At 45.1% G+C, this 23,983-nt stretch overlaps 1 protein-coding gene across 2 annotated transcripts in view; it reads left to right on the top strand.

Moving 5' to 3' along the window:
* The window catches only part of NDFIP2 (Nedd4 family interacting protein 2), a 93,802-nt gene that overhangs the window by 7,215 nt on the left and 62,604 nt on the right, over positions 1 to 23,983 (top strand). For both annotated transcript variants that reach the window (XM_040425324.1, XM_040425323.1), the window contains exons 2-3: positions 18,317 to 18,473; positions 21,566 to 21,693. In XM_040425324.1, the coding sequence (XP_040281258.1) occupies positions 18,317 to 18,473; positions 21,566 to 21,693 (285 nt within the window). The remainder of the gene's footprint in view (positions 1 to 18,316; positions 18,474 to 21,565; positions 21,694 to 23,983) is intronic.

The raw sequence follows: 23,983 nt of genomic DNA, 5'->3' as shown, positions 1-23,983 counted from the left end.
CTTCTCAAGACTAAATAAATTTAAGACCTCCACCACAAGACTGTATCAGTTTTACAGTCCGCAAAGTGCAGATGCGGTCCGTCTGCATCCCGCAATGTAAGCAGGACGCACTAAAAACAAAACAAAAAAAACGCCAATTCTTGTTAGCAAAACGGACAAGAATAGGACAGGTTCTATAATTTGCAGTCGGCCACATGGATGTGGGCAACATATGGAAGATGTCCATGTGCTATCATTTAAAAAAAAATTAATTTATATATTTTTCCGGACCCATAGAAATGAATGAGTCCGCGTGCAATCCCCAAAACATGCGGATCGGACATGGACAAAATATGTGTTGTGTGCATGAGGCTTAATTCTTTGAGGCTCAATTCACACCTGAGCGTTTTACAGCGCGTTCCTACGCGCTGTAAAACGCTCAACAAGGAGAAACCAATGCTTCCCTATGGGAATGGTTCTCACCTGGGCGTTTTACAGCGCGTACGATCGCGCTGTAAAACGCCCGACGCTCACACAAGTACAGGAGCGTTTTTTTGGGCGCTTGTCGCGCGTTCCCGTACATAGACTTTCGGGAACGCGCGACACTGTGTGCACACTTGTCTCTGTATGCGCGCTTGTAAACGTCCGTACAATCGCGCATACAGAGCGCTCCTTTCAGAACGCTCAGGTGTGAATTGAGCCTTAATCTTTCCTCATAAGGGCTCATGCACACGACCGTGCTGGCTCAGTGGACATGTGCACTCGGTGGTGTGGACCCATTGACCTATGGCGACAGATCGTGCTCTTTAAGGGTCCATTCACACGTCCGCAAAAAAATGGGTCCGCGTTCGTTCCGCAATTCTGTGGAACAGGTGCGGACCCATTCATTTTCAACAGGGCCGGAATGTGCTGTCTGCATCCGCGGATCCGCACTTCCGTTCCGCAAAAAAATAGAACATGTCCTATTCTTGTCCGCAATTGCGGACAAGAAAAGGCATTTTCTATGAGAGTGCCGGCGATGTGCGGTTTGCAAAATGCGGAATGCACATTGCCGGTGTCCGTGTTTTGCCGATCTGCAAAACACATACGGATGCGTGAATGGACCCTAATAGTGATGTGCGTCCGCCAAACCGCTAGACAGTATGGGGACAAGCGATGGCTGTGCGCTGCCTGTCCTTCAGAACAACTTTTGACTCCCTTCTGACCTCTTTCATCAGCATGTTGTTCCCTTTTGCTGGAGGTCTTTCCTCGATCGCACCATTCTTGGTATACTTGACACCCATGCCTGAAAAAAAAATATATAGGTGTTGAAACAGCTTCCCTTCCCTCTGTCAAAACCCAGGTAATTGGAAAATGGAAAAATAAATCTACAATGACACCCTGAGCAAGGTGGGCCCCTGGTCCTCTACCCTCTGCACAACTGGCACATAGTACAGTAGACTGACTGCACTACGTAGCCTATGGTCCTATAAAATGGGTGGATTATCTAGAAAGCTACCCAGTTTAGGGAAGATTCACATCTATGTTGGAGGCTCCATTTGGGGCTTCCATCACAGATTTTGCAGGAAAAAAAAAAAGCAGACAAAAAGTCCTGCATGCAGGGCTTTTTCTTTCCACCAAAAAAGCAGGAACCCGAACAGACCCCATTATAGACATTGGGGTCTGATCTGCGCGGTTGGTCAGTTATGTGCCGTGTCCAGCACTTCTATTATTTTGTTGTTCTGCTCCTCTAATGAAGCAGAACAGTGAAAATGACTAGCACTGGTGTCGACATGCCCTGGTCTGTGTAGATGCAGAAGCTGGCTGAGATGCCTTCTAGGTATAGAAGAAGGCCAGTGTCCTCTTTCCCCAGGGACCTGCCTTCTCCTAGTCTGTGGCATCTTGCTGCTGTCTACCGCTGTGTGAGCAGGTAATATTTTCATGTCGCTTTACAATGGCCCCCAGACCGAACTTTACTGGTGGGCCCTAGGCTCCCATGTCCGACACTGTGACGGAGAGGTGGCAGATCGTCTTTAGTATTTGTATAAAGTCTATAAATTTCCTGAGTCAGATCCTCCTCGCGGATGACCTACCATCTCATTTTTTGACAAACAGGGGCCTTATCTAGATATAAGATATTTATATGATTGAAATTTCTGAACTTTTACTGGATTTCTATGAAAGTAAATCTGCAGTAAGTTTTCCATTTATTAAATCTGTTGTTTTTATTATTATATATATTTTATAGTACGGTATATTCTACTGCCGGACTCTGACTCCATGGTCCGGGCTACTGTACTTTTGTCCATTTCACAACCCCTTTTAATGCTTTCGGGTTGTTTGGGGTCCTCTTGCCCCACTTTTATAGGTATCAAGGACCCTTAGGGAAGTTCACAGTGCAGCTTTTTAAGTGGAATTTTGGCGCAAAATTTTGCAGAAAACCTGCCGTGTGAAGGTGCCCTCACACAGCTCCTCATGCATTGTCACTCTGTAATAAAGTAACATTCTCGGAAGTTAATCTTGGTCAACCTGTTTAGAATCCGGTTGGGTCATAGCTAGAGGTTGGGAGAGCTGGTTTTTGCATTAAAGGGCTTTTCCAGTTTAAGGAAACATCCTTGGGATCAGCATGCAGTAGAGAACTAGTAAGTACCGGTAGTTACCTGGCAGATCCTGCTCCACCACTCTGCTTCTCCCAGCAGGGCTCTACAACATCTGACCGCTGCAGCCAGTCACTGTCTTCAGCGGTGCAATGAAGAGTGATTGGCTGAAGCAGTCACATATTGTTAACATGACGTCACTGCTGCAGTCGGGTAAATAGAGCCTGGCTGGTAGAACCGGAACAGCAGTGCAGAACCTGCTAGGTAAATACTTAAAGGGGTTGTCTCACATCTGCAAATGGCATTTATCATGTAGAGAAAGTTAACGCTAACGTATTGCGATTCTTCATATTGTCTCCTTTGCTGGCTTGATTTCTTTTTCCATCATATTATACACTGCTGGTTTCCAGGGTTTACGACCACCCTGCAATCCATCATTGGTGGTCGTACTGGCATACTATAGGAAAAGGTACCAACTCTCACTGGTGGCCTAGGACGGTGCTTCTCCCTTTATTGTTTAAGCACGGCCACCACTGCTGGATTGCAGGGTGGTTGTAACCATGGAAACACGCAGTCTATAACGTGATGGGAACATGAATCAAACCCGCAAAGGAGGCAATATGGCGAATCACAATACATAAGTGCCTTGTGTTAAAGGAATTATCCAGGAATATATTATGATGACCTATCCTCAGGATAGTAGGCCATCATTACCACTTCAGTGGGGCTGAGCTGCAACTAGGCCATGGCCTAGGAAGAGTGCCAGCCTCTTCAACCAGCTGATCGGCGGGGTGCCGGGTGTTGGACCCCCACTGATCTGATATCGATGACCTATCCTGGAGATAGGTCATCCATTATTATTACCAGATAACCCCTTTAACATTGTCTACATGAAAAATCTCATTTGCTGAAGTGAGACAACCCCTTTAACAGTTGCAGGCTGATTCTGAGCATGGTTAGATTTTCTCCTGAAACTGGGAACCCCCTTTAAACTTACTAGTTGGGAACCTGTGCCTCATGGTATCCTTACAGATCATGAGTTACAGATGCCTAGATTGCTCCCTCAGTTTGGATGATACAAGTGTAATGACTCTGTAATTCACAAAGTGTCACCACCGAGGTGACGCCCCGGCTGTATTCATCATCTGCTATATAGTCACATGTTTACAAGATGTTTGTTATTGTCTTTTGGTATCCAGAGACCATGACACGCTTCTGTACATGGATAGCATATTGCACACTGTCCCCATTGGGGCTCACACGTCTTTGGAGTGTGGGAGGAAAGCGGAGGACAACATCCAAACTCCATGCTGGACCCCAGCGCTGCGAGGCACCTGCTGTGTATGGAGATGTATATGAGAAGGGAATCTCCTAGCTGCCCTGTTTCTTTCTGATAATGGCTGGACTGCTCGTGACAGTTTAGAGGTAGCGATATGAAATATCCTTCTCTTGTACTCGTGCACGGTGTTCAGAGATAGCAGAGTTATTGCACCTAGGCGAAAACTCCTTGGACCAAATGTCCTTTACGTCAGTTTAGAGGAAATGTCGCCAAAAAATGTTATCTGCCAGTTAAAACCAGATAGCGACATATATCCATTTTTTTTCTAATCTGATTACAGATTTTTTTCTTCTGTACCCTGAACATGATTATGGGGCAGCCATCTTACCGGAGTTGTTTTTAACAGCATTTAAGAAGCATTACTAAAACTGCTTTACAGCAGCCCCATGGTCCATAGACACAATGGTCAGGAGGGACATCAGTGACTTCTATGGGAGAGTTTTCTAGTTTTGTGACCTGGGCAGAGGTCATTGTACATGGAAGGAAGAGAGAAGATTTGACAATCACCGACTGTGCATGGTAGATTCTGTCTTATCTGTATGCAGAGGTGGTATCATTACAGGCAGGATTAGAATGACAGATAAGCAGATAGCTGCAGTAAAGTGATCTGTACAGACCAAAAAATGACGCCTATTAGGCCTAAGGTCCATTTACATGGAACAGTATTACAACAGATTGTCGGGAAGGAAGCGTTTCTTCCTAACAGTCTGCTGTTTGCTAGCGAAGGAGACCAGTGCATTTACATGTATGGGGCGGAGCGATCAATAATCCCATTACTCTTCCCCATAAGGCAGGGCTCCAGATGGCGACCAAAATGGTCGCCAATGCGACTTGGAATTGCAAAATGGCGACAAGACTTTGTAGTCTTGTCGCCATTTGCGCCTAAACCCTCCGCTGCTCTGCCTCTAAGAAAAAAAGGCTTTCATCCAGCAGAGACACGCTGCAGCCGTCTGCTGGATGAAGATCCGCTCGCTCACACTACTCGGCATAGAGGGTGGGCGTGGCTTGGGTTCCCGCATCTTGTGCTTCCGCTTCCAGCAGTCTGCTTCTGAATTCACAAGTCTGTGAGATCCCGGCCCGGAGTCCTGCTGAGTGCAGGAGCGCACGGCGTCATTGGTTGCTATGACGCCGTGCGCTTCCTGCTGCCGCCGCAGTACAGTGATACACTGGTATAGATCATACCAGTGTATTACTGTACTGCGGCGGCAGCAGGAAGCGCACGGCGTCATAGCAACCAATGACGGCATGCGCTCCTGCACTCAGCAGGACTCCGGGCCGGGATCTCACAGACGTCATGTGAATTCAGCACTCCTACATCGCAAATCCCGTCAAGCTCCCAGCAGACCTTGGGTTCCCACTGGTAACTGGTCTCTACTTAATGGTCCAGTCTCCACAAGCAGGAAATGCCAGGAGAAGCCTGCTCAGCCAATCACTAGCTATGGCGCTATACTTTTCTCGGCCAGTGATGGACTGAGCTGCCGAGACCAGTGGAGATCCATTAAGCATTGAAATAGGAGTGGCAGGGGATCAGTGGTGGTGAGTATTGATTCTTTTTAAACCACCCTGAGCACTGTACTAAAAATTTGCCTCCCCTGTCAACTCCTTTTAATATTTTTCCAAATCAAATCTGCTTAAAGGGGTTAGTGTGTCCTCTCAGACTTAGGCCTCTTGCACACGACCGTATGCATTTTGCGGTCTGCAAAAAATGGTTCTGCATAAAATACGGATGACGTCCGTGTGCATTCTGTATTTTGCGGAACGGAACAGCTGGCCCCTAATAGAACAGTCCCATCCTTGTCCGTAATGCGGACAATAATAGGACATGTTCTATTTTTTTTTTGCGGAACAGAAGTACGGACATACGGAAACAGAATGCACACGGAGTAACTTACGTTTATTTTGCGGACCCATTGAAGTGAATGGTTCCATATACGACCCGCAAAAAAAACAAACAAGCGGAATGGACATGGAAAGAATATACACGTTCGTGTGCATGAGGCCTTAGATGGCTTATATGCTCCTAAACATCCCAGCTATATTATATATATTTTAAATTTGGCGACTAAAAATTTCATTTGGCTCCTAAATTTTTCAGGTTAGGAGCCAATGGCTCCTTCATATTTTTTTTTGTCTGGAGCACTGCAAGGACTTATTTGCCGGAAGGAGATAGTGTTTACATGGCATCTGTTGCCGGTAAACGATCATATCGTATTTCCCGATGAATGAGTGCATTGCTTGTTCATCAGGTAATCGGCAGGGCATTTACACCGCTAACGAGCATTACTATGAACGCTCGTTAGCGATAATTCTCAGCCCGTGAAAAAGGGCCGTTTAGTGGCCAGTGTGAAAACTGCAGGATATAGATATTTACATGGAAAACTAAAAATAATATCATCAAAAATTCTTAAATATCTTAAACATAAAAATGATTTAAACAATAGGTCATTTTCTGATGACATTCCCTTTTAACCCTTTCACGCATTTGGACGTTACTGTACGTCCAAATTGCAAGTGACTTACTGCATTTGGACGTACAGTGACGTCCAAACTGCTTACTGGGGCTGTGACATTATAAAATGTCTCCAAGAGCAGAGGCACCAGGGAAGCCGGCACCAATCAGAGTGGTCCCTTGCCGGCAAGCGCTCTGATTGGTTAGTCTGCAGAGACTAGCCAATCGGAGCGCTTCAGTGACAAAATGCCGGTAAAGGTAGGCAGACAATGTCATAGAGCAGCAGGAAATGCTAGCAGAATGCTTGGGTGTATAGGGAGAGGCATTACTAGTAGAAAGAGGGAGGTGCTCATGCCGCTCTACAGAGCACTAGTGAGACCTCATTTGGAGTATTGTGCGCAGTACTGGAGACCATATCTCCAGAAGGATATTGATACTTTGGAGAGAGTTCAGAGAAGAGCTACTAAACTGGTACATGGATTGCAGGATAAAACTTACCAGGAAAGATTAAAGGACCTTAACATGTATAGCTTGGAAGAAAGACGAGACAGAGGGGATATGATAGAAACTTTTAAATACGTAAAGGGAATCAACAAGGTAAAAGAGGAGAGAATATTTAAAAGAAGAAAAACTGCTACAAGAGGACATAGTTTTAAATTAGAGGGGCAAAGGTTTAAAAGTAATATCAGGAAGTATTACTTTACTGAGAGAGTAGTGGATGCATGGAATAGCCTTCCTGCAGAAGTGGCAGCTGCAAATACAGTGAAGGGGTTTAAGCATGCATGGGATAGGCATAAGGCCATCCTTCATATAAGATAGGGCCAGGGGCTATTCATAGTATTCAGTATATTGGGCAGACTAGATGGGCCAAATGGTTCTTATCTGCAGACACATTCTATGTTTCTATATGTGTATTTTTTTGGGTAAATAAATTCCATTAATCCATTCACAATGTCATGCTCTTCCAGAGGTTTTTGTAAGATTATTGGGCAGTTTCTCTGCCTACAAGATATTATCACAGATGCTTGGGTTACTTTTGCAGTTCTCAAAACTGAATTTGACTCAGCAGAGATCACATGCCTCTTCTTCACAGCAAAAATGTTATAACATGAACAGAGTTGAGAAAAAGACCTTAATCCTAACTTCTACAAACCTATGAATGCAGAATCAACCTAATCAAACTAATATGGAAAGTTGTATCTACTTGCATATTATAAGTTATACCAGCAAGAATGTAGAAAACTATGATTTAAATCAAGCCTTACTGACTAGTAATTTAAATTGTGATTTAAATAATTTTGATTGAAATCAAATCCACCCTGGGTAGAGGTGCCCTGAGTTTTATGCATGTGACACAGATCAGAGCTGTGGTCAGACGGCATCAGGTTCCTTGTCTAGCAAAACCTGCCCGATGAGGTTTTGTCATTGACATTGTCGTTGTGACGCTGTGCCATAGACGCCATCAAGGAGATTGTAGTAAAGAGATATTGGACTGTGTTCGTCCTTCTCCTGTTTTTATACCTGAGCTGTTACTACAGGCAGTGCCGTAGTGGACATCTGAGAACTTGCTCTTCGTTCAGAACTGACGTCTCCGCTTGTATGTGTGCTTCTTCTGGGGCAAGGCACTTTTACTTTATTATTTAAAGAGGACCTTTCACCGTCCTGACATTACAATATAGGTACCTGGCACTGTAGGGCATTAGTAGGTATCATGGCTGTAATATTTTTTTTTTAGATCACAGGGGTGTGGAAATTAAAAAAAAATCTACTTGTCGAAGGACTGAAGCGGGGGCTCGATCTACTTGTCCGTCATGACAATCTACTTGTCCTGATACAAAAAATAATTTTAAATCAAAACCCTATTTCAATGCACCGCCACGCTTCCTCATGCCGGGAGGTGGCTGGCTTACGTTCCAGTCTTTGTGGTGTGAAATGACTCTAAGTTTAGTCCTCGTTCACACCAGATGATTCTGTCCAGAATGCACTACATTGCGGCCGGCTCACTATGTTGTGGCGGGACTATCCATTGAAGTGAATGGCACCGTAGCCACAGCCGCAGGCGATCGGCTGCACAGGATCGCAAGGCACAATTATGCCTGAGGTCCGGTCACAATGCTGCAAGCAGCATTTTGTTTGGACCGGACCGCAGGCATAATGTGACTTGCGATCCTGTGCAGCCGATCGCATTGCAGCTGTTGGGCATGGTTATGGTGCCAATCACTTCAACAGACCACTACGCCCCCTCCTGCCCCACAATATAGTTAGCCGGCCGCAATGCGGTGCAGTGCATTCTGGACAGAATCAGGCCGGAACGCACTGCCGGTGTGAACGAGGCCTTAATGTGATCACAGCAATTAGTTTAGGGCACACTCTTGCTCTTAGCACATTACTACCCGTGCCTCTAGGTGGTTTAGGCAAATTAGCTGCTGATGTGGCATGGAAAGGACCCCCCACACCTTCCCAGTTGGACAACACCTGCAGAAAGGGGGTCCTCTGAGGGGTGCTGGCAGAGGAGAGTTCTATCAGTGCCCCTGGCTCTGTAACGGCTGTCACTGCTCCTCCCCCCGAGCCGGAGACGTGACAGAAACTTTCATTGCTCCACCCCTCCAGCTCTGTCATTTCTTCTTCAACGCGCCCCCCCCCCCCCGCTCTGTCTCCGCGGCTGCCCCACTGCTCGGTCACCGCCGCTCCACGCCCCCAGCTCATCGCCGATCCACTGCTCCGGTAAACAAAGCCATCTCAGCCCTGCTACTTGCCCGCAGCCGGGCTAAGCTACTGAGCAAACTTCCTGCCCGGCGCCCGGAACTGCATGTCCCGGGCGTCGGGCAATACGATTTCCACACCCCTGGATCAGCTGCTCTGTTGCCCCATTGTGCCCCCTGTTCTAGTTTCGTGCCCTGTATGTTAGGTAGCATCGGTACGGGGAGGAAGAGAGCCAGCTTTTCTCATGGGGCGTCTCCTCCTCCCTGGCTGTGGTGCGGTCCAATCACAGGGGAAAAAGCGGGGTCTCCTCCTCCCTGTAACGATGCTGTCTATTGGCATACAGGGCGCAAAGCCAGAACGGGGGGCACAACTAGGCAACAGCCATGACATCTACTAATAACGCCCTACAGTGACAGGTACTTATATTGTAATGTCAAGACTCTTAATATAGGGACGTGGTGAATAATACTTGAGTGATACTACACTGGTTCCGCATTATGCTTAGACGATGCAGCGTAGTCCTGTCTGGACCTCACAGGCCACATCCAGGCACCTTGCATAGTTGACAGCAGTCCTGAATTTGCAGTTTTTTATTTATTTATTTTTCGAGAGAGTCCCTGAAATCTGTGCTGTCTGGACGGTCCTGGGTGGGATTGTGGACATTCCCCCGTATTTACCAATGAGAACGCTCTGGGTGCTCTGCATACAGTATGTGAACTAGAAGAGTCTCTAGCCCCCTGCCGGAGGACCACAACTGCACTGAAGCATCCCGCTCAACTTCTTAGGCCTCTTTCACACGAGCATGACGGATTAGGTTCGGATACGTTCAGGAAAACTCGCACCATTTTGCAAGCAAGTTCAGTCAGTTTTGTCTGCGATTGTGTTCAGTTTTGTTTTGATGCGTTTTTCACGCGCGTGATAAAAAAACGGAAGGTTTACAAACCTCTCCTCCTAGCAACCATCAGTGAAAAACGCATTTCATCCGCACTTGCTTCCAGATGCAATGCGTTTTTCACTGGAGCCCCATTCACTTCTATGGGGCCAGGGCTGCGTGATATACGCAGAATATAGAACATGCTGCGTTTTTCACGCAATGCAGTACTGAATTGAATGGGTCAGGATTCAGTGCTGGTGCTATGCGTTCACGTCACGCATTGCACCCGCGTGGAAAACTCGCCTTATGCCCTACATCCAATCAATAGAGGTCTTGTTGTCAGAAGAAGTCTCCAGCTCTGATCATCCTGTAGCAGGGTTCCCTGTAGATAAAAGGAATACCTAGACCTGGCCAGGATTTATGTAGGCCTATGGGTATGTGTGCGTATCACCCCATGATGGAAGCAGGCCCTTCTCTATCCTCCTAATAGGCCATCACTCTCTGATCGGAGGGGGCCTCTACACCTCTCAGCCTTGTACCGGAGGGAGCTCACTACGGTAGAGCTGCTCCCATTGACTACATCAAATGAATCTGATTCACCACTCCAAATAATAAGGGGGTCTCCCTACAAAATTTCCAGTAGACAGAGAATCAATGTACCCTACGAGAAATGTGGTAGGCGAGGGTGAATAAATAGGAATGAGACCGCGGAATCGCTGTGGCTACTATTAGACTCTTCCCCACAAACCATCACGTTTCTTGTTTTGCTTGTGTGGTGAATAGCGAGTGATGTAACGCCATTCAGTAAATGTCCCGGCACCCCTCCCCCAGCCACATGAACACAGGATGTCGGATTGCAACACACCGTGCTGCAGATTTTAGTTCTGTCGAAATTGGGTTCGGCCCTCATCACTTTTATGATCTATGCTAAAAGTACATTGGGGTCAATTATCAAACTGGTAGGAAGTAGAACTGGCCTTGTTGCCCATAGCAACCAATCGGATTCCACCTTTCATTTTTCAAAGGAGCTGTCCAAAATGAAAGGTGGAATTGGATTGGTTGCTATGGGCAACTAAACCAGCTCTACAATGACCCCCATTGTGTTTTTTTGTTTTCTTTTTCCCTTCACTCGGCAAAAAGAAATGTACAGATCCAGCCATCGATGGCCATGATTCTTTCCGTTATCACAAGCAACAAAAATCATTGATTAAGGGGTTGTCTCATTTCAGCACATGGCTTTTATCATGTAGATAAAGTTAATACAAGGCATTTGCTAATGTATTGTGATTGTCCATATTGCTTCCTTCCGGCTTTTTCCCATCACATTCTACACTGCTCATTTCCATGGTTACGACCACTCTGCAATCCAGAGGAGGTGGTCGTGCTTGCACACTATAGAAAAAAGCGCACTCCTGCGGTCCTGGGTAGCAGAGAGGCCAGCACTCTTCCCTACAGTGTGCAAGCACGACCACTGCTGCTGGATTGCAGGGTGGTCGTAACCATGGAAACAAGCAGTATATTATCCGATGGAAAAATGAATCAAGTCAGAAGACTAACGGCTGGGAATTTTTACTTAACCACCTCCGGACCGCTGTACGGACAGACGCGTCCTGGAGGTGGTTGATTCATTCCGAGTGGACGCGCCGGCGCGTCCTCTCGCGAGACGCGAGATTTCCTGTGAACGCGCGCACACAGGCGTGCGCGTTCACAGGATCGGAAGGTAAGCGAGTGGATCTCCAGCCTGCCAGCGGCGATCGTTCGCTGGCAGGCTGGAGATGTGATTTTTTTTTAACCCCTAACAGATATATTAGACGCTGTTTTGATAACCGCGTCTGATATACCTACTACCTGGTCCTCTGGTGGTCCCCTTTGTTTGGATCGACCACCAGAGGACACAGGTAGCTCAGTAATATGTTGCACCAAGCACCACTACACTACACCCCCCCCCTGTCACTTATTAACCCCTTATTCACCCTTGATCACCCCATATAGACTCCCTGATCACCCCCCTGTCATTGATTACCCCCCTGTAAAGCTCCATTCAGATGTCCGCATGATTTTTACGGATCCACTGATAGATGGATCGGATCCGCAAAACGCATACGGACGTCTGAATGGAGCCTTACAGGGGCGTGATCAATGACTGTGGTGATCACCCCATATAGACTCCCTGATCACCCCCCTGTCATTGATTACCCCCCTGTAAAGCTCCATTCAGATGTCCGCATGATTTTTACGGATCCACTGATAGATGGATCGGATCCGCAAAACGCATACGGACGTCTGAATGGAGCCTTACAGGGGCGTGATCAATGACTGTGGTGATCACCCCATATAGACTCCCTGATCACCCCCCCTGTCATTGATTACCCCCCTGTCATTGATCACCCCCCTGTAAAGCTCCATTCAGACGTCCGCATGATTTTTACGGATCCACTGATAAATGGATCGGATCCGCAAAACACATACAGGCGTCTCCCTGGAGCCTTCCAGGGGGGGTGATCACCCCATATAGACTCCCTGATCACCCCCCTGTCATTGATCACCCCCCCTGTCATTGATCACCCCCCCTGTCAGGTTGCATTCAGATGTCCGTATGATTTTTACGGATCCACGGATACATGGATCGGATCCGCAAAACACATACGGACATCTGAATGGAGCCTTATAGGGGGGTGTCATTTTACATATACCCATGCTGGGTGAGATAAATATCTTGGTCAAATGCCAACTTTGTATAAAAAAAAAAAATGGGAAAAGTTGTCTTTTGCCAAGATATTTCTCTCACCCAGCATGGGTATATGTAAAATGACACCCCAAAACACATTCCCCAACTTCTCCTGAGTACGGAGATACCACATGTGTGCCACTTTTTTGCAGCCTAGGTGGGCAAAGGGGCCCATATTCCAAAGAGCACCTTTCGGATTTCACAGGTCATTTACCTACTTACCACACATTAGGGCCCCTGGAAAATGCCAGGGCAGTATAACTACCCCACAAGTGACCCCATTTTGGAAAGAAGACACCCCAAGGTATTCCGTGAGGGGCATGGCGAGTTCCTAGAATTTTATATTTTTTGTCACAAGTTAGCGGAAAATGATTTTTTATTTTTTTTTTCCCTTACAAAGTCTCATATTCCACTAACTTGTGACAAAAAATAAAAACTTCCATGAACTCACTATGCCCATCACGAAATACCTGGGGGTGTCTTCTTTCCAAAATGGGGTCACTTGTGGGGTAGTTATACTGCCCTGGCATTCTAGGGGCCCAAATGTGTGGTAAGAAGTTTGAAATCAAAATCTGTAAAAAATGACCAGTGAAATCCGAAAGGTGCTCTTTGGAATATGGGCCCCTTTGCCCACCTAGGCTGCAAAAAAGTGGCACACATGTGGTATCTCCGTACTCAGGAGAAGTTGGGGAATGTGTTTTGGGGTGTCATTTTACATATACCCATGCTGGGTGAGAGAAATATCTTGGCAAAAGACAACTTTTCCCATTTTTTTTTTTTATACAAAGTTGGCATTTGACCAAGATATTTATCTCACCCAGCATGGGTATATGTAAAATGACACCCCAAAACACATTGCCCAACTTCTCCTGAATACGGCGATACCACATGTGTGACACTTTTTTGCAGCCTAGGTGGGCAAAGGGGCCCACATTCCAAAGAGTACCTTTCGGATTTCACTGGTCATTTTTTACAGAATTTGATTTCAAACTCCTTACCACACATTTGGGCCCCTAGAATGCCAGGGCAGTATAACTACCCCACAAGTGACCCCATTTTGGAAAGAAGACACCCCAAGGTATTCGCTGATGGGCATAGTGAGTTCATGGAAGTTTTTATTTTTTGTCACAAGTTAGTGGAATATGAGACTTTGTAAGAAAAAATAAATAAAAGAAAAAATCATCATTTTCCGCTAACTTGTGACAAAAAATAAAAAGTTCTATGAACTCACTATGCCCATCAGCGAATACCTTAGGGTGTCTACTTTCCGAAATGGGGTCATTTGTGGGGTGTTTGTACTGTCTGGGCATTGTAGAACCTCAGGAAACATGACAGGTGCTCAGAAAGTCAGAGCTGCTTCAAAAAGCGGAAATTCACATTTTTGTACCATAGTTTGTAAACGCTATAACTTTTACCCAAACCATTTTTTTTTTTACCCAAACATTTTTTTTTTTTATCAAAGACATGTAGAACAATAAATTTAGAGCAAAATTTATATATGGATGTCGTTTTTTTTTGCAAAATTTTACAACTGAAAGTGAAAAATGTCATTTTTTTGCAAAAAAATCGTTAAATTTCGATTAATAACAAAAAAAAGTAAAAATGTCAGCAGCAATGAAATACCACCAAATGAAAGCTCTATTAGTGAGAAGAAAAGGAGGTAAAATTCATTTGGGTGGTAAGTTGCATGACCGAGCAATAAACGGTGAAAGTAGTGTAGGTCAGAAGTGTAAAAAGTGGCCTGGTCTTTCAGGGTGTTTAAGCCATAGGGGCTGAGGTGGTTAAAACCAATTAAAAACATGATTTTTTTTTTTATTACATAATATATGTAATTTAAATAAAAAAAAAAGATGCTAAGGTTTCAGAGCGGTGGTAGTGAAGCTGAGTGGTTTCAATTTTTATTACTATTATTTTAACCGTATCCCTGCCATTTAGCAAATTATTTTTTTTTGAGCTTCCCTGAGCTACTTTTGGAAAACCTGAATGTGATCACTGCAAAGTGTGTTTCAGGACAAGTTATGTTTGTGCCACCAAGCCGATAAGTGGCATCTGGTATGGTAGGTTGGTGGTTGCGCAGGCGGCTCACGTGCTAGGTTTAGTATTTATAGTAATCCTTTAATTCTTGTATATAACATTATTTTTTCATCTGTTCTTCTCGAAAGCTTAGCATTGGCAATTTTAAATCCAATTCTTAAAGGTAAATTACTCTGAAAATATGTAGATAGAGCAAAACTGAGTTAAAGGGGTCCTCCAAACTTTATATAAAAGTGTCTTCTATTATAGAATACTTACCTGCCCGCCGATGTGCCGTCCCCGCTGTACTCACACGGGCTCCAGAGGATAGGGCATTTTAAAGGGTTTTTTGAGATTTTTATTCTGATGACCTATCCTCTGATCAGTGGCGGTCCGCCAATTAGCGGTTTGAGAAGGCAACGGCACTCCAGAGGATAGGTAATCAGTATTTAAATCTCGGAAAACCCCTTTAATATCTACAGTGATGGATATCCATGTTAAGGGCGTACCTACAAACTTTACAGAGGAACTTCACTATTTCTGACATGTCTGTTTTAGAGAATTACTGTATTTTACAATAAATACTTGTAGAGCTTGTTTTCTGTTTGATGCTGTGTTATGCTGGTACTCATTTATTCCTTCTAGAATTTTATTACTGGGTTTTACCATATGGGGTGTCCCTAAACACTCTGACAATGCCCAATCAGTGCAGTCAGTGGCAGACTGTGTAGGGACACACCCATTTGACAAGTGGATTGTTAACACCCAGTTGAAAATTTACTCATACATTTATAATGGGAATAATAGAGGGACGGCAACACATACAGTTATAAGAAAAGATGCTCCATGATTATTTAATGATTAATGTAAGTAATTACTATAGCACACATGTCAGAGGAGAGGGGACAGGTCCTCTTTAGTGTAAGATATACGGCTTTAGGCTCTGTTCACTTTAATGTCATTAGTTCCATTATTACAGGAACCTGACAGATCCCATTGACTTAAATTAGTCGCAGCATGTGGCAGTCCGTGCGCCTGAACCGAAATCTAATCTAAAGCCCCAGGCTGGAGTTGATTTCAGTGTTCTTCTACTTCAGAAAACTGACGTATAACATGTGTGGGGTTTCGCTCTGGTAGATCGGGTTAGCGGGCACAGTACAGAGGCAAAATACAAGTTCTTAACTCAAAACGTCAGTGTTTATTCACACTTGAGGCAATTGCACAAAACAGCACGTAACTTTGCAGTCTTGGTGTTAATTCACACACAATGGAAAGTTCATATAACACAAGTCACCTTGCTGGCAGTTCCGCCTCCACAGCAGGCTTTAGGGGGCTTGTTTCCCCAGCATGCGGCTCTCAGCCCTCCAGCATGGCACAAAGCCTCAGATCCCCAAAACAGAGAGATCTCTGAGCCCAGCTGCCTATTTAAGGACAGCCAGGTGCTGCCAAAACCCGGACCGGCACTTAAGCTCCAGTCCGGTATTTGACCTCACCTGGCTGGAAACCAGCCCAGCCGCACATGCTGGGAGGAAAATACCTGCCTTGCCAGAGACACAGACACAACCCCTCACTGTGTCACACATGATAAAAGTGGGGAGGCCGGCGGAGTAACGGCACTTGCGCAAAAATGTTTACAACTTTTTTTCACGCCATAAAAGTGGAATATTTTAATGATAAATGTGATCCTAAGAGTTTTAGTTTGTTGTCCGGTTTGAGCGCCTGAAGAATTTGTAATCTGTGTGGCTTACAGCACAGAGGTTTCGGTAAGATACGCCATGCTGTGGTTCGTGGCACTTGTAGTTCCATACTAGTCAGCCATGCCACTTTAAAACTTGAAACCGAACTCGTCTACAGTTCCGACTGGTACCTCGGAACCGGAGCAGAGTTTGGTTTCAAGATTTAAAGTGGTTTTCCACTTTAAAAATCAATTACCGTCTACACTTCAGGTGAAGAATCGGAATCTCGCTTCGCTCAACACTAACAGTAACCAATCACAGCACAGCTTTCATTTTTCAAGAGCAGAGGTTTTTTTTACTTTAAAGGGGTTTTATGGGATTTTCATGTTGATGGCCTGAAATTGACGGCACTGTGCTTTGTAAGGCTAGTTGGACATCTTGGCGGCAGGCTCTTCAGGCAGATGTCTGGATCCGGTACCTGATACCTGCTGGCCCTATTAACTACAATGGGGACCGGCGGAGATCCAGCCGCAACCCAGCAAATATTTTCCAGGTATATTTTCATTTCCACAGGTCCCCATTATAGTTAATGGGGACGGATGGCATCGCGGTAGCTTCCAGCAATGTCGGAATTAAGAGAGATCTGCCGGATCTAATAGCGCTACTGTGAAACTAGCCTAAGCTGTGAGGTGGCCGCAGCGATCACTGAAGCTTCAGTGAGCGCCGTGGCTTCTTCAGACAGCTGACTGGCGGGGGTGTCCTGCGGATAGGCCATCAATATAAAAATCTCGGAACGCCCCTTTAACTACAGGCCTTTACTTTTGCACCATCCTTTTTGAGTCGCCCTGCATACTATGGACTGTAAACTTACATACTCACCTGAGAGGTCCGGGGGCACGTTACTGAGAGATCTACAGTAGTAAGAGTAGTATGTATACAGGATAAGGGTGTCTTTTCGTGTATTCTCCAGGTGACACTTTATGATATTTGTGGTTGATCGCACGGAAATACCCTGAGATCTAGTTAATTTTGGTTTTTCCAAGTAAAAATGTCATTTAAACATCAAAAAGTATAGCATTTGTGTTTGTCCACAAACACTGCTTCGGTGCGCTTGTTGTAGTGTGCGGAGGTGGCCTTTGTAGGCCGCAGACTCCTGTATATTCACGAATATTATTATACATTTTGTATTTTCACAAAACAAGGAAAATGTTCTGTGTGTACAGTATGCAGAAGATATGAGCCAGAATGGACACCGGTGGATCCGGCCGATCCACAAATTCACTTGAATGGCTGCCATGTAATACTAAGTTTCTCCTGTGGGGCCAGAAGCGTCTTTCCCAAGGGATTAGAGAAACCGGACCTGCAGTGATCGCCTGATTGCTGCATCGGCGTTTATAAAAAAAAAAAAATAAATATAGTAATAATAAAAAAGCCTTCCAAAAGTAGGTTTTATCCAGTTCTGTCCGTGTAAGAATCACTGTTTGATCCTCCAGGATGTGTCGCAGTAGAGAAACAAAAGGCGTAAAGAACCAGATGACCACGATGAGTTGTCCTGTCACCTTCTTCAGGGAATGGATGTCTTTTGGCAGACTAGTCTGACTGCGCGGTTCTATGCGGCATCTCATTCAGTGATTATCATGAACCTCCGCTGCCAGGCCGGACATCCAGCTTTTTTCCCTGTCGCCCTCATAAACATACACTCAGCTGATCTCCCATGAGGGCAAAGGATCAGGCATATTCAAATTCAGCATGCCTGATCCTCAATGAAGTCCCATACACATTAGCTCATCATCTCATCCTGTCAGAATTGGCTTCATATATGAAGTGCACAACAAACCAGATGTTTGAAGGGTATATTGTAGATTGTGACCATTGAGTAAGTGTGACCCTGGTCCGTATAATCTTATAAGCCTTTCAGATTTCATATTCTTTCTTTGGGTGGATGAGAAATGATACCCAATTATTTTTTCTTTCCTCAGCTAGAGAATGAGGACGACTCCTCCGAAACTGTGGCTGTAGAGCAGCCATCCACCTCAACCCAAGCTTCTCAAGCATCTCAGACTACAGCCGCATCCGCAGTAGATACATCTCCTCCACCGTACAGCAGTATTGTCGTAGACGGTGGTGTGGACAACGGTATGTATAGTCATACTTTGTGATGATTGCTTCAGTTCAGTTGCAGTTTTTCATGTTTGTCTATAAGCCAGATGGCGACGAAGCTCACTTAAAAACTGATTTGGCTGGGTGGCGCTGCAGACGAAATAGGCGGGTCACTGAAGGTAGCAGTGCTAAAACGTAAGAAAGATACATGATGTATACTGTAGGGAATATAATCTTCTTACCAGTGACTGTATTGGTGAGTTATCCCCTCCCTTCTGATCCTCAGCTGTGTCATGTGACCAACTCTCTGCCTCTCCAACTGACACAGGACAGGAAGTCAGTTACTTCTCTATTCATTCCTATGAGACTGACATTGAGGCCCCCTTAGGAATACATAGAGAACCTGACTTCCTGTCCACACATAAGATGCTTTGTTATTTGCAGAGTCAGAGTGCTGGTCACATGATACAGCTGAGGATCAGAAGGGAGGTTATAGCTCACAAATACAATCACTGTTAAGAAACTTGCCTTCACTACTGTTTACATCATGTACCTTTCTAACAGGTCAGAGAATAAAAAATTTGTGGGAGTTCTTCTTTAACCCTTTTCCAACCAGCGCCGTAATAGTACGGTGCTGGCTGGGTCTTTAAAGATGGCGCGCGCTCCTGAGCGGAGCAGGTGCCATAGCCGCAGGTGGCCTGCTGTTTCTTATAGCAGACACCCGTAGCTAATGTCCGCAACCGGCAATAATGCAGACCGCAGACATTTAACCCCTCAGATGTTGTGGTCAATCCTGACCCACGGCATCTGAGCGCATGAAACACCGGAAGTGCGCCCTTCCGGTGATGCTCCGGCTCCCCTGTGCGGAGATCGGAGGAGCCTCAGCGTGTGTGCAGCAGCCCCTGTCTGTGTGAATGATAGGAGGCTGCTGCGTAGTATTTCCTATGGAGCCAAATTTTCCCATACACTCCAATGTTAGTGCATTGGGGACTATGAGAATAGCAATCTAATGATTACTTGTTATAGTTCCCTATGGGAACTATGAAAAAGTGTAAAAAATAAATAAATAGAAAATAAAGTTTTTAAAAATAAATAACTATAAAAATTCAAATCACCCCCCTTTTCCCAAAATAAAAAGAAAAGAAATATGGCGACGAAAAAATAACCGATTTTTTTTTATTTATTTTTTTTAATTATTTTTATCACTATCCAAACGCAAGAAAAACTATACATATAAAGTATCGCCAAATTCGTACTCACCTGTAGAATGAAAGTAACTGGTTAGTTTTATCGAACGTCGTAAATAAAAAAAAAATAAAAAAGTTAAACTGCGTCGGAATTGCATATTTTTTATTTAAATTTTTTGCAATTTCACCCCATTTGGAATATTTTTCCCGCTTCCCACTACATCATTTGCAATATTAAATAGTGGCTTTGGAAAGTACAACTTGTCCTGCAAAAAACAAGCCCTCATATGGCTATGTGAACTGACCTATTCTAGGGACACCCAAATCAAAACAACCAGTCACCCCAAATGATCGAGAACAAGTTCTCCTAACAGTGGGAGGTATTTGGACTGCCGATAGAATGACTATTGAGCTAAGTGAAGCTCATTTGTCCTCTCCAAACCCAAAAAGACTCGGCATGGGTGCTTTAGGTAGAAATATATGCAGGCTGCTCGATCAGATGCCTAAATTGTACATTTGCAGATAAAGTAGACTCGATAGGTGCATATACTGATCACCTGAGAGAGATAAATGTTGTGCCCACTGCTATGTGACCCTATGGCTGGTACGCTACATGTGTAGATCATATAGTGTTAATGCTCTATAGGCTGCACTAGTGAAGCCATACATAAAATGAACAGGCAGCGGCCCCAGCGTGCAATACATACAGCTGGTCTAGAGAAGCTAAATGGACTAGGCGCTGATAACTGACACGAAGTGCGTTCTCTCTCAAAGCGGTTCTGCGCCTATGGTTTATACGGGCGCTTCCTCAGGAGAGTGATCGTGGCAGAAATGAATACAGTAGCATCAGCGTACCACCGCTTATGGTGTGGTCACCTACCGGCGCTAGATGTAGAGGAGAACTTTATTACTATAATGCAGGCATGCTCAACTTGCGGCCCTCCAGCTGTTGCAAAACTACAACTCCCAGCATGCACGAACAGCCTACAGCAGGAGTTTACAACAGCTGGAGGGCCGCAGGTTGAGCATGCCTGCTATAATGCAAAGGCCGAGTTTCCATGTTGAGATTTTTTGCCCGTTCTTGGCTATCCTCAGCAGTGTCGTATAGATGAATGCAACAACTGCTCCATTCGTTTGGGGGGGGGGGGGGGAGACTCGGGGCCGCCATTCTCGTGATTGTGGGGGTCCCACCAGCCTAATAGTTGGCTCCTATTTAATGCATAAGGGATAACTTGTTTTTAATGGAATACCCCTTTTCCAGATTGCTAATAAATAAATATGTCAACCTCAAGCACTCCATCTGTGGGGAACCACAACTCCCATCATGCTCCATTCACTTCTGTGGGAGATGTGAGTAATTGTGGATGCTGCGAGTTGTAGTTTCACGGCAGCTGGAGGTTGCGGAACCCTGCAGTAGCATATAGGATCCATATAGGATCACATACCTATTTCTTCATTCAGATAGCAGTATCCTGCCTATTGATACAGAAATAATACCGCCAGTTGGCTCATCTTGATGTCCTCCTCATTACTTCATGAACAGAGGGCTCTTCAGTTCTGGCCGCTCTTCTCCAACAAGACCAGATAATGGGCTGATTCATTAGCTGTAGATGGCACCGTTTGTTTAGCGGGCACCACAATTATAGAAGACTGCCCACATTGTTTCTTCACTTGGCAACATTGGATATTTTGTTCTAACCATGATCAGGGGGTGAGAATAGCAGTACTGAGATGTCATCAGGTGGCGTTACTGATCTGCAGCAGTATCTCTTTAGCCCTGTATTTTCACAGATGGTCTTGAGGCCATGGAAAGCTACCAATGCTTTTCACCCATGGACTCTAATACTTCTGGGTATAAAACACAGGGCTTGTTTCTTTTACTAATGTTTTCCTTAGTCTTGTAGTAAAATAACCCTTTATTCTTGTGTTTTTGGTCGATAGAAGCACACAATGAATTCTACCCTGTGCCACCTCCCTATAGTGTTGCAACCACTCTTCCAACATATGACGAAGCTGAGAAGGCTAAGGCCGCAGCAATGGCTGCCGCCGCAGCTGAGGCCGCCCAGAGGGTAAGCTGTTGTACTGCTGATTGCTGTTTTTGTTTTTTTCATATTTATGTCTGGTAAAATGATTATGTTAAAGAGTCATCTTTATTTATCATCTAACCTGTCAGAAGATAGCATTAGTGAGGTCCATGAGCTCAAACCTGCCGCCCCTATGGCACACCCGTGGTGACATGGTTCCTCGTTGGTCTCTCTTTCCCGGGCCTTCAGCAATGATGTGTCAATGCCTGAGATTGCAGTCTGTCCACATGACACTTCATACCTGGAGGGTGAGAAACAGAGGCCGGTGGGGGACCACGGAAATATTACCACGGGATCACTTTGGGCTTAGGAGGTGCATATGCTGCTTTTGTGTGTGGATTTTGCAGTAGATCCACAGGTCTCCTGCAGCAGAATCTGCAGTAATGAAGTTTAATTGTAGACTTCTTCTTTCCCATTGAATGCCGTAGTAAAAATCCACCACAAATCTGGGCTCTTTTTACATCAGAAGTTGACATTGCATCCGCACGGGTCAGTTTCCATGTGTAAAAATTCTATAGCATCTAGACTTGTTCAGATCTCACCCACATGGCTGGTATTGTAATCTTCTGCTGATTCCTCACACAGCAGATCTGCAGAATTTCCATTAGGGGGATAAAAGCGCAAGGAAAGTATCCGCTTATAAATAATAATCCGCCTCTTGCACACGAACGTTGTGCACCCGTGGCCATATTGCGGCCCACATACGGCGGGTTCACTTGAATGGGTCCGCATTCACGGAAGTGCGAAACAGAAGCACGGATCGGAACCCCACGGAAGCACTAGTGAGTGCTTCCGTGGTGTTTCTGTCCGTTCCTCCGCACCGCAAAAAAATAGAACTTGTTCTGCAGTCCCCAGTGCACTGAACAGATGCACAACGTTCGTGTGCAAGAGGCCTTATAGCTGCCACACCCTTCAAGAGTGTTTTCCGAGAGAATGAAAATCTCATTAGAATGATATTATGCAAGAAACAACTGATGAAATGCTAGCTACCATGTTGTATAATAACATAAGCAGATATCGGAAGGGCAGGGAGGGGTGACCTTTCATCTCCTTCGTAATTTAGTTGGCAGACGGCCATATTGACGTGATGAGAGATACATACTTTCAGGGATCTCAAGTCTCCCGGAGGTTCAGGGAGTCTCCCGCTATTAGATAGCGGCTCCCTGACACCCGCATGTGAGACAATATATCCTGGAAAGGTTTACTGATAGCAGAGCAGAGAGATAAGAGAAGTGACAGGACACAGAGTTTACATTACAGGTTAAATTAACCCTTTAGGGTTATATTGGCTTCTCAAGGAGATATATATGTTAAAGGCATCCCTTCTTCTGTCTCATTCAGTAGCTATAGAACTATTGAGAGAGATGTATTTTTTTAAAATACATTTACACATTTAACCCTCCATTTTAATTATATTATTTACCCCAGTGTTAAATTCACCCCCCCTGGATGCTTGTTTTTTTCCTACAGTGGGGTAGATAATTACACACAGGGTTTTAAAGAATAAACTTCCTGACTCAGACCAAGAGCCGACTCAGCAAGTCAGCAAGTGAATCGAAGCATCCGCGCATGCGCATTGCGCAACCTAAGCTTCAGTTCACTTGCTTCTTGTCAGCTCAGCGAATGAACCGAAGATTCGATTCATGAACCGATTCATGTGAAAGATCCGAACTTCCCATCTCTAGTTTACTCGCAGTAAACCTTTCCGGCAACCTGTAGCAGTGCACCCTTCTCGGCGCCTGCGCACAGTGCAAGAAGAAGCCGATGCCAGCAGTCCGCAACGGCGCATCAGGCTGAGCTTGTGCGGGATCTTAAAGCGGGAGGAGGGGGAGGGAGAGGCGCCGCTGGGCACGAACGGCGATGCATGCGGCCGGGCACCATGCATCCACAGACCTCCCCTGCTTGGGCACCTTAATTCAGTGATTGACAGGTTAGTAAAACCTGTTTTTCCGCAGAATAAAGCCACAAATAGCTTTTTTAAGGCCACCTTAGAAATCAGAATGCCACCCTGGACATGAGCAGCTGTTTAGCTCACAGGGCTTATAGGTGGTGACAGAACCCCTTTAATCATATACAGAAATATGATAATTTGGGGCAGGGTAATGAGCCCAGTCCTCCGCACCATAGAGCAAAGTGTGCAGATACTGCATATGTTTGGAAAATGTAATAAAAAGTTTGTGAAAGAAAAAAAAAGAAAACCTCCCTGAAATGAGTTTTTGCAGGTTGGGATGTCTGTACTTTTGACCTGTAATGAGGTCAACCTTATATGCACCCT

The sequence above is a fragment of the Bufo bufo genome, chromosome 3 (genome assembly GCF_905171765.1).
Source record: "Bufo bufo chromosome 3, aBufBuf1.1, whole genome shotgun sequence".
Lineage (NCBI taxonomy): Eukaryota > Metazoa > Chordata > Amphibia > Anura > Bufonidae > Bufo > Bufo bufo.
Note: the sequence above shows the minus strand (reverse complement) of the source record. Positions and strands in the feature narration are given on the sequence as shown.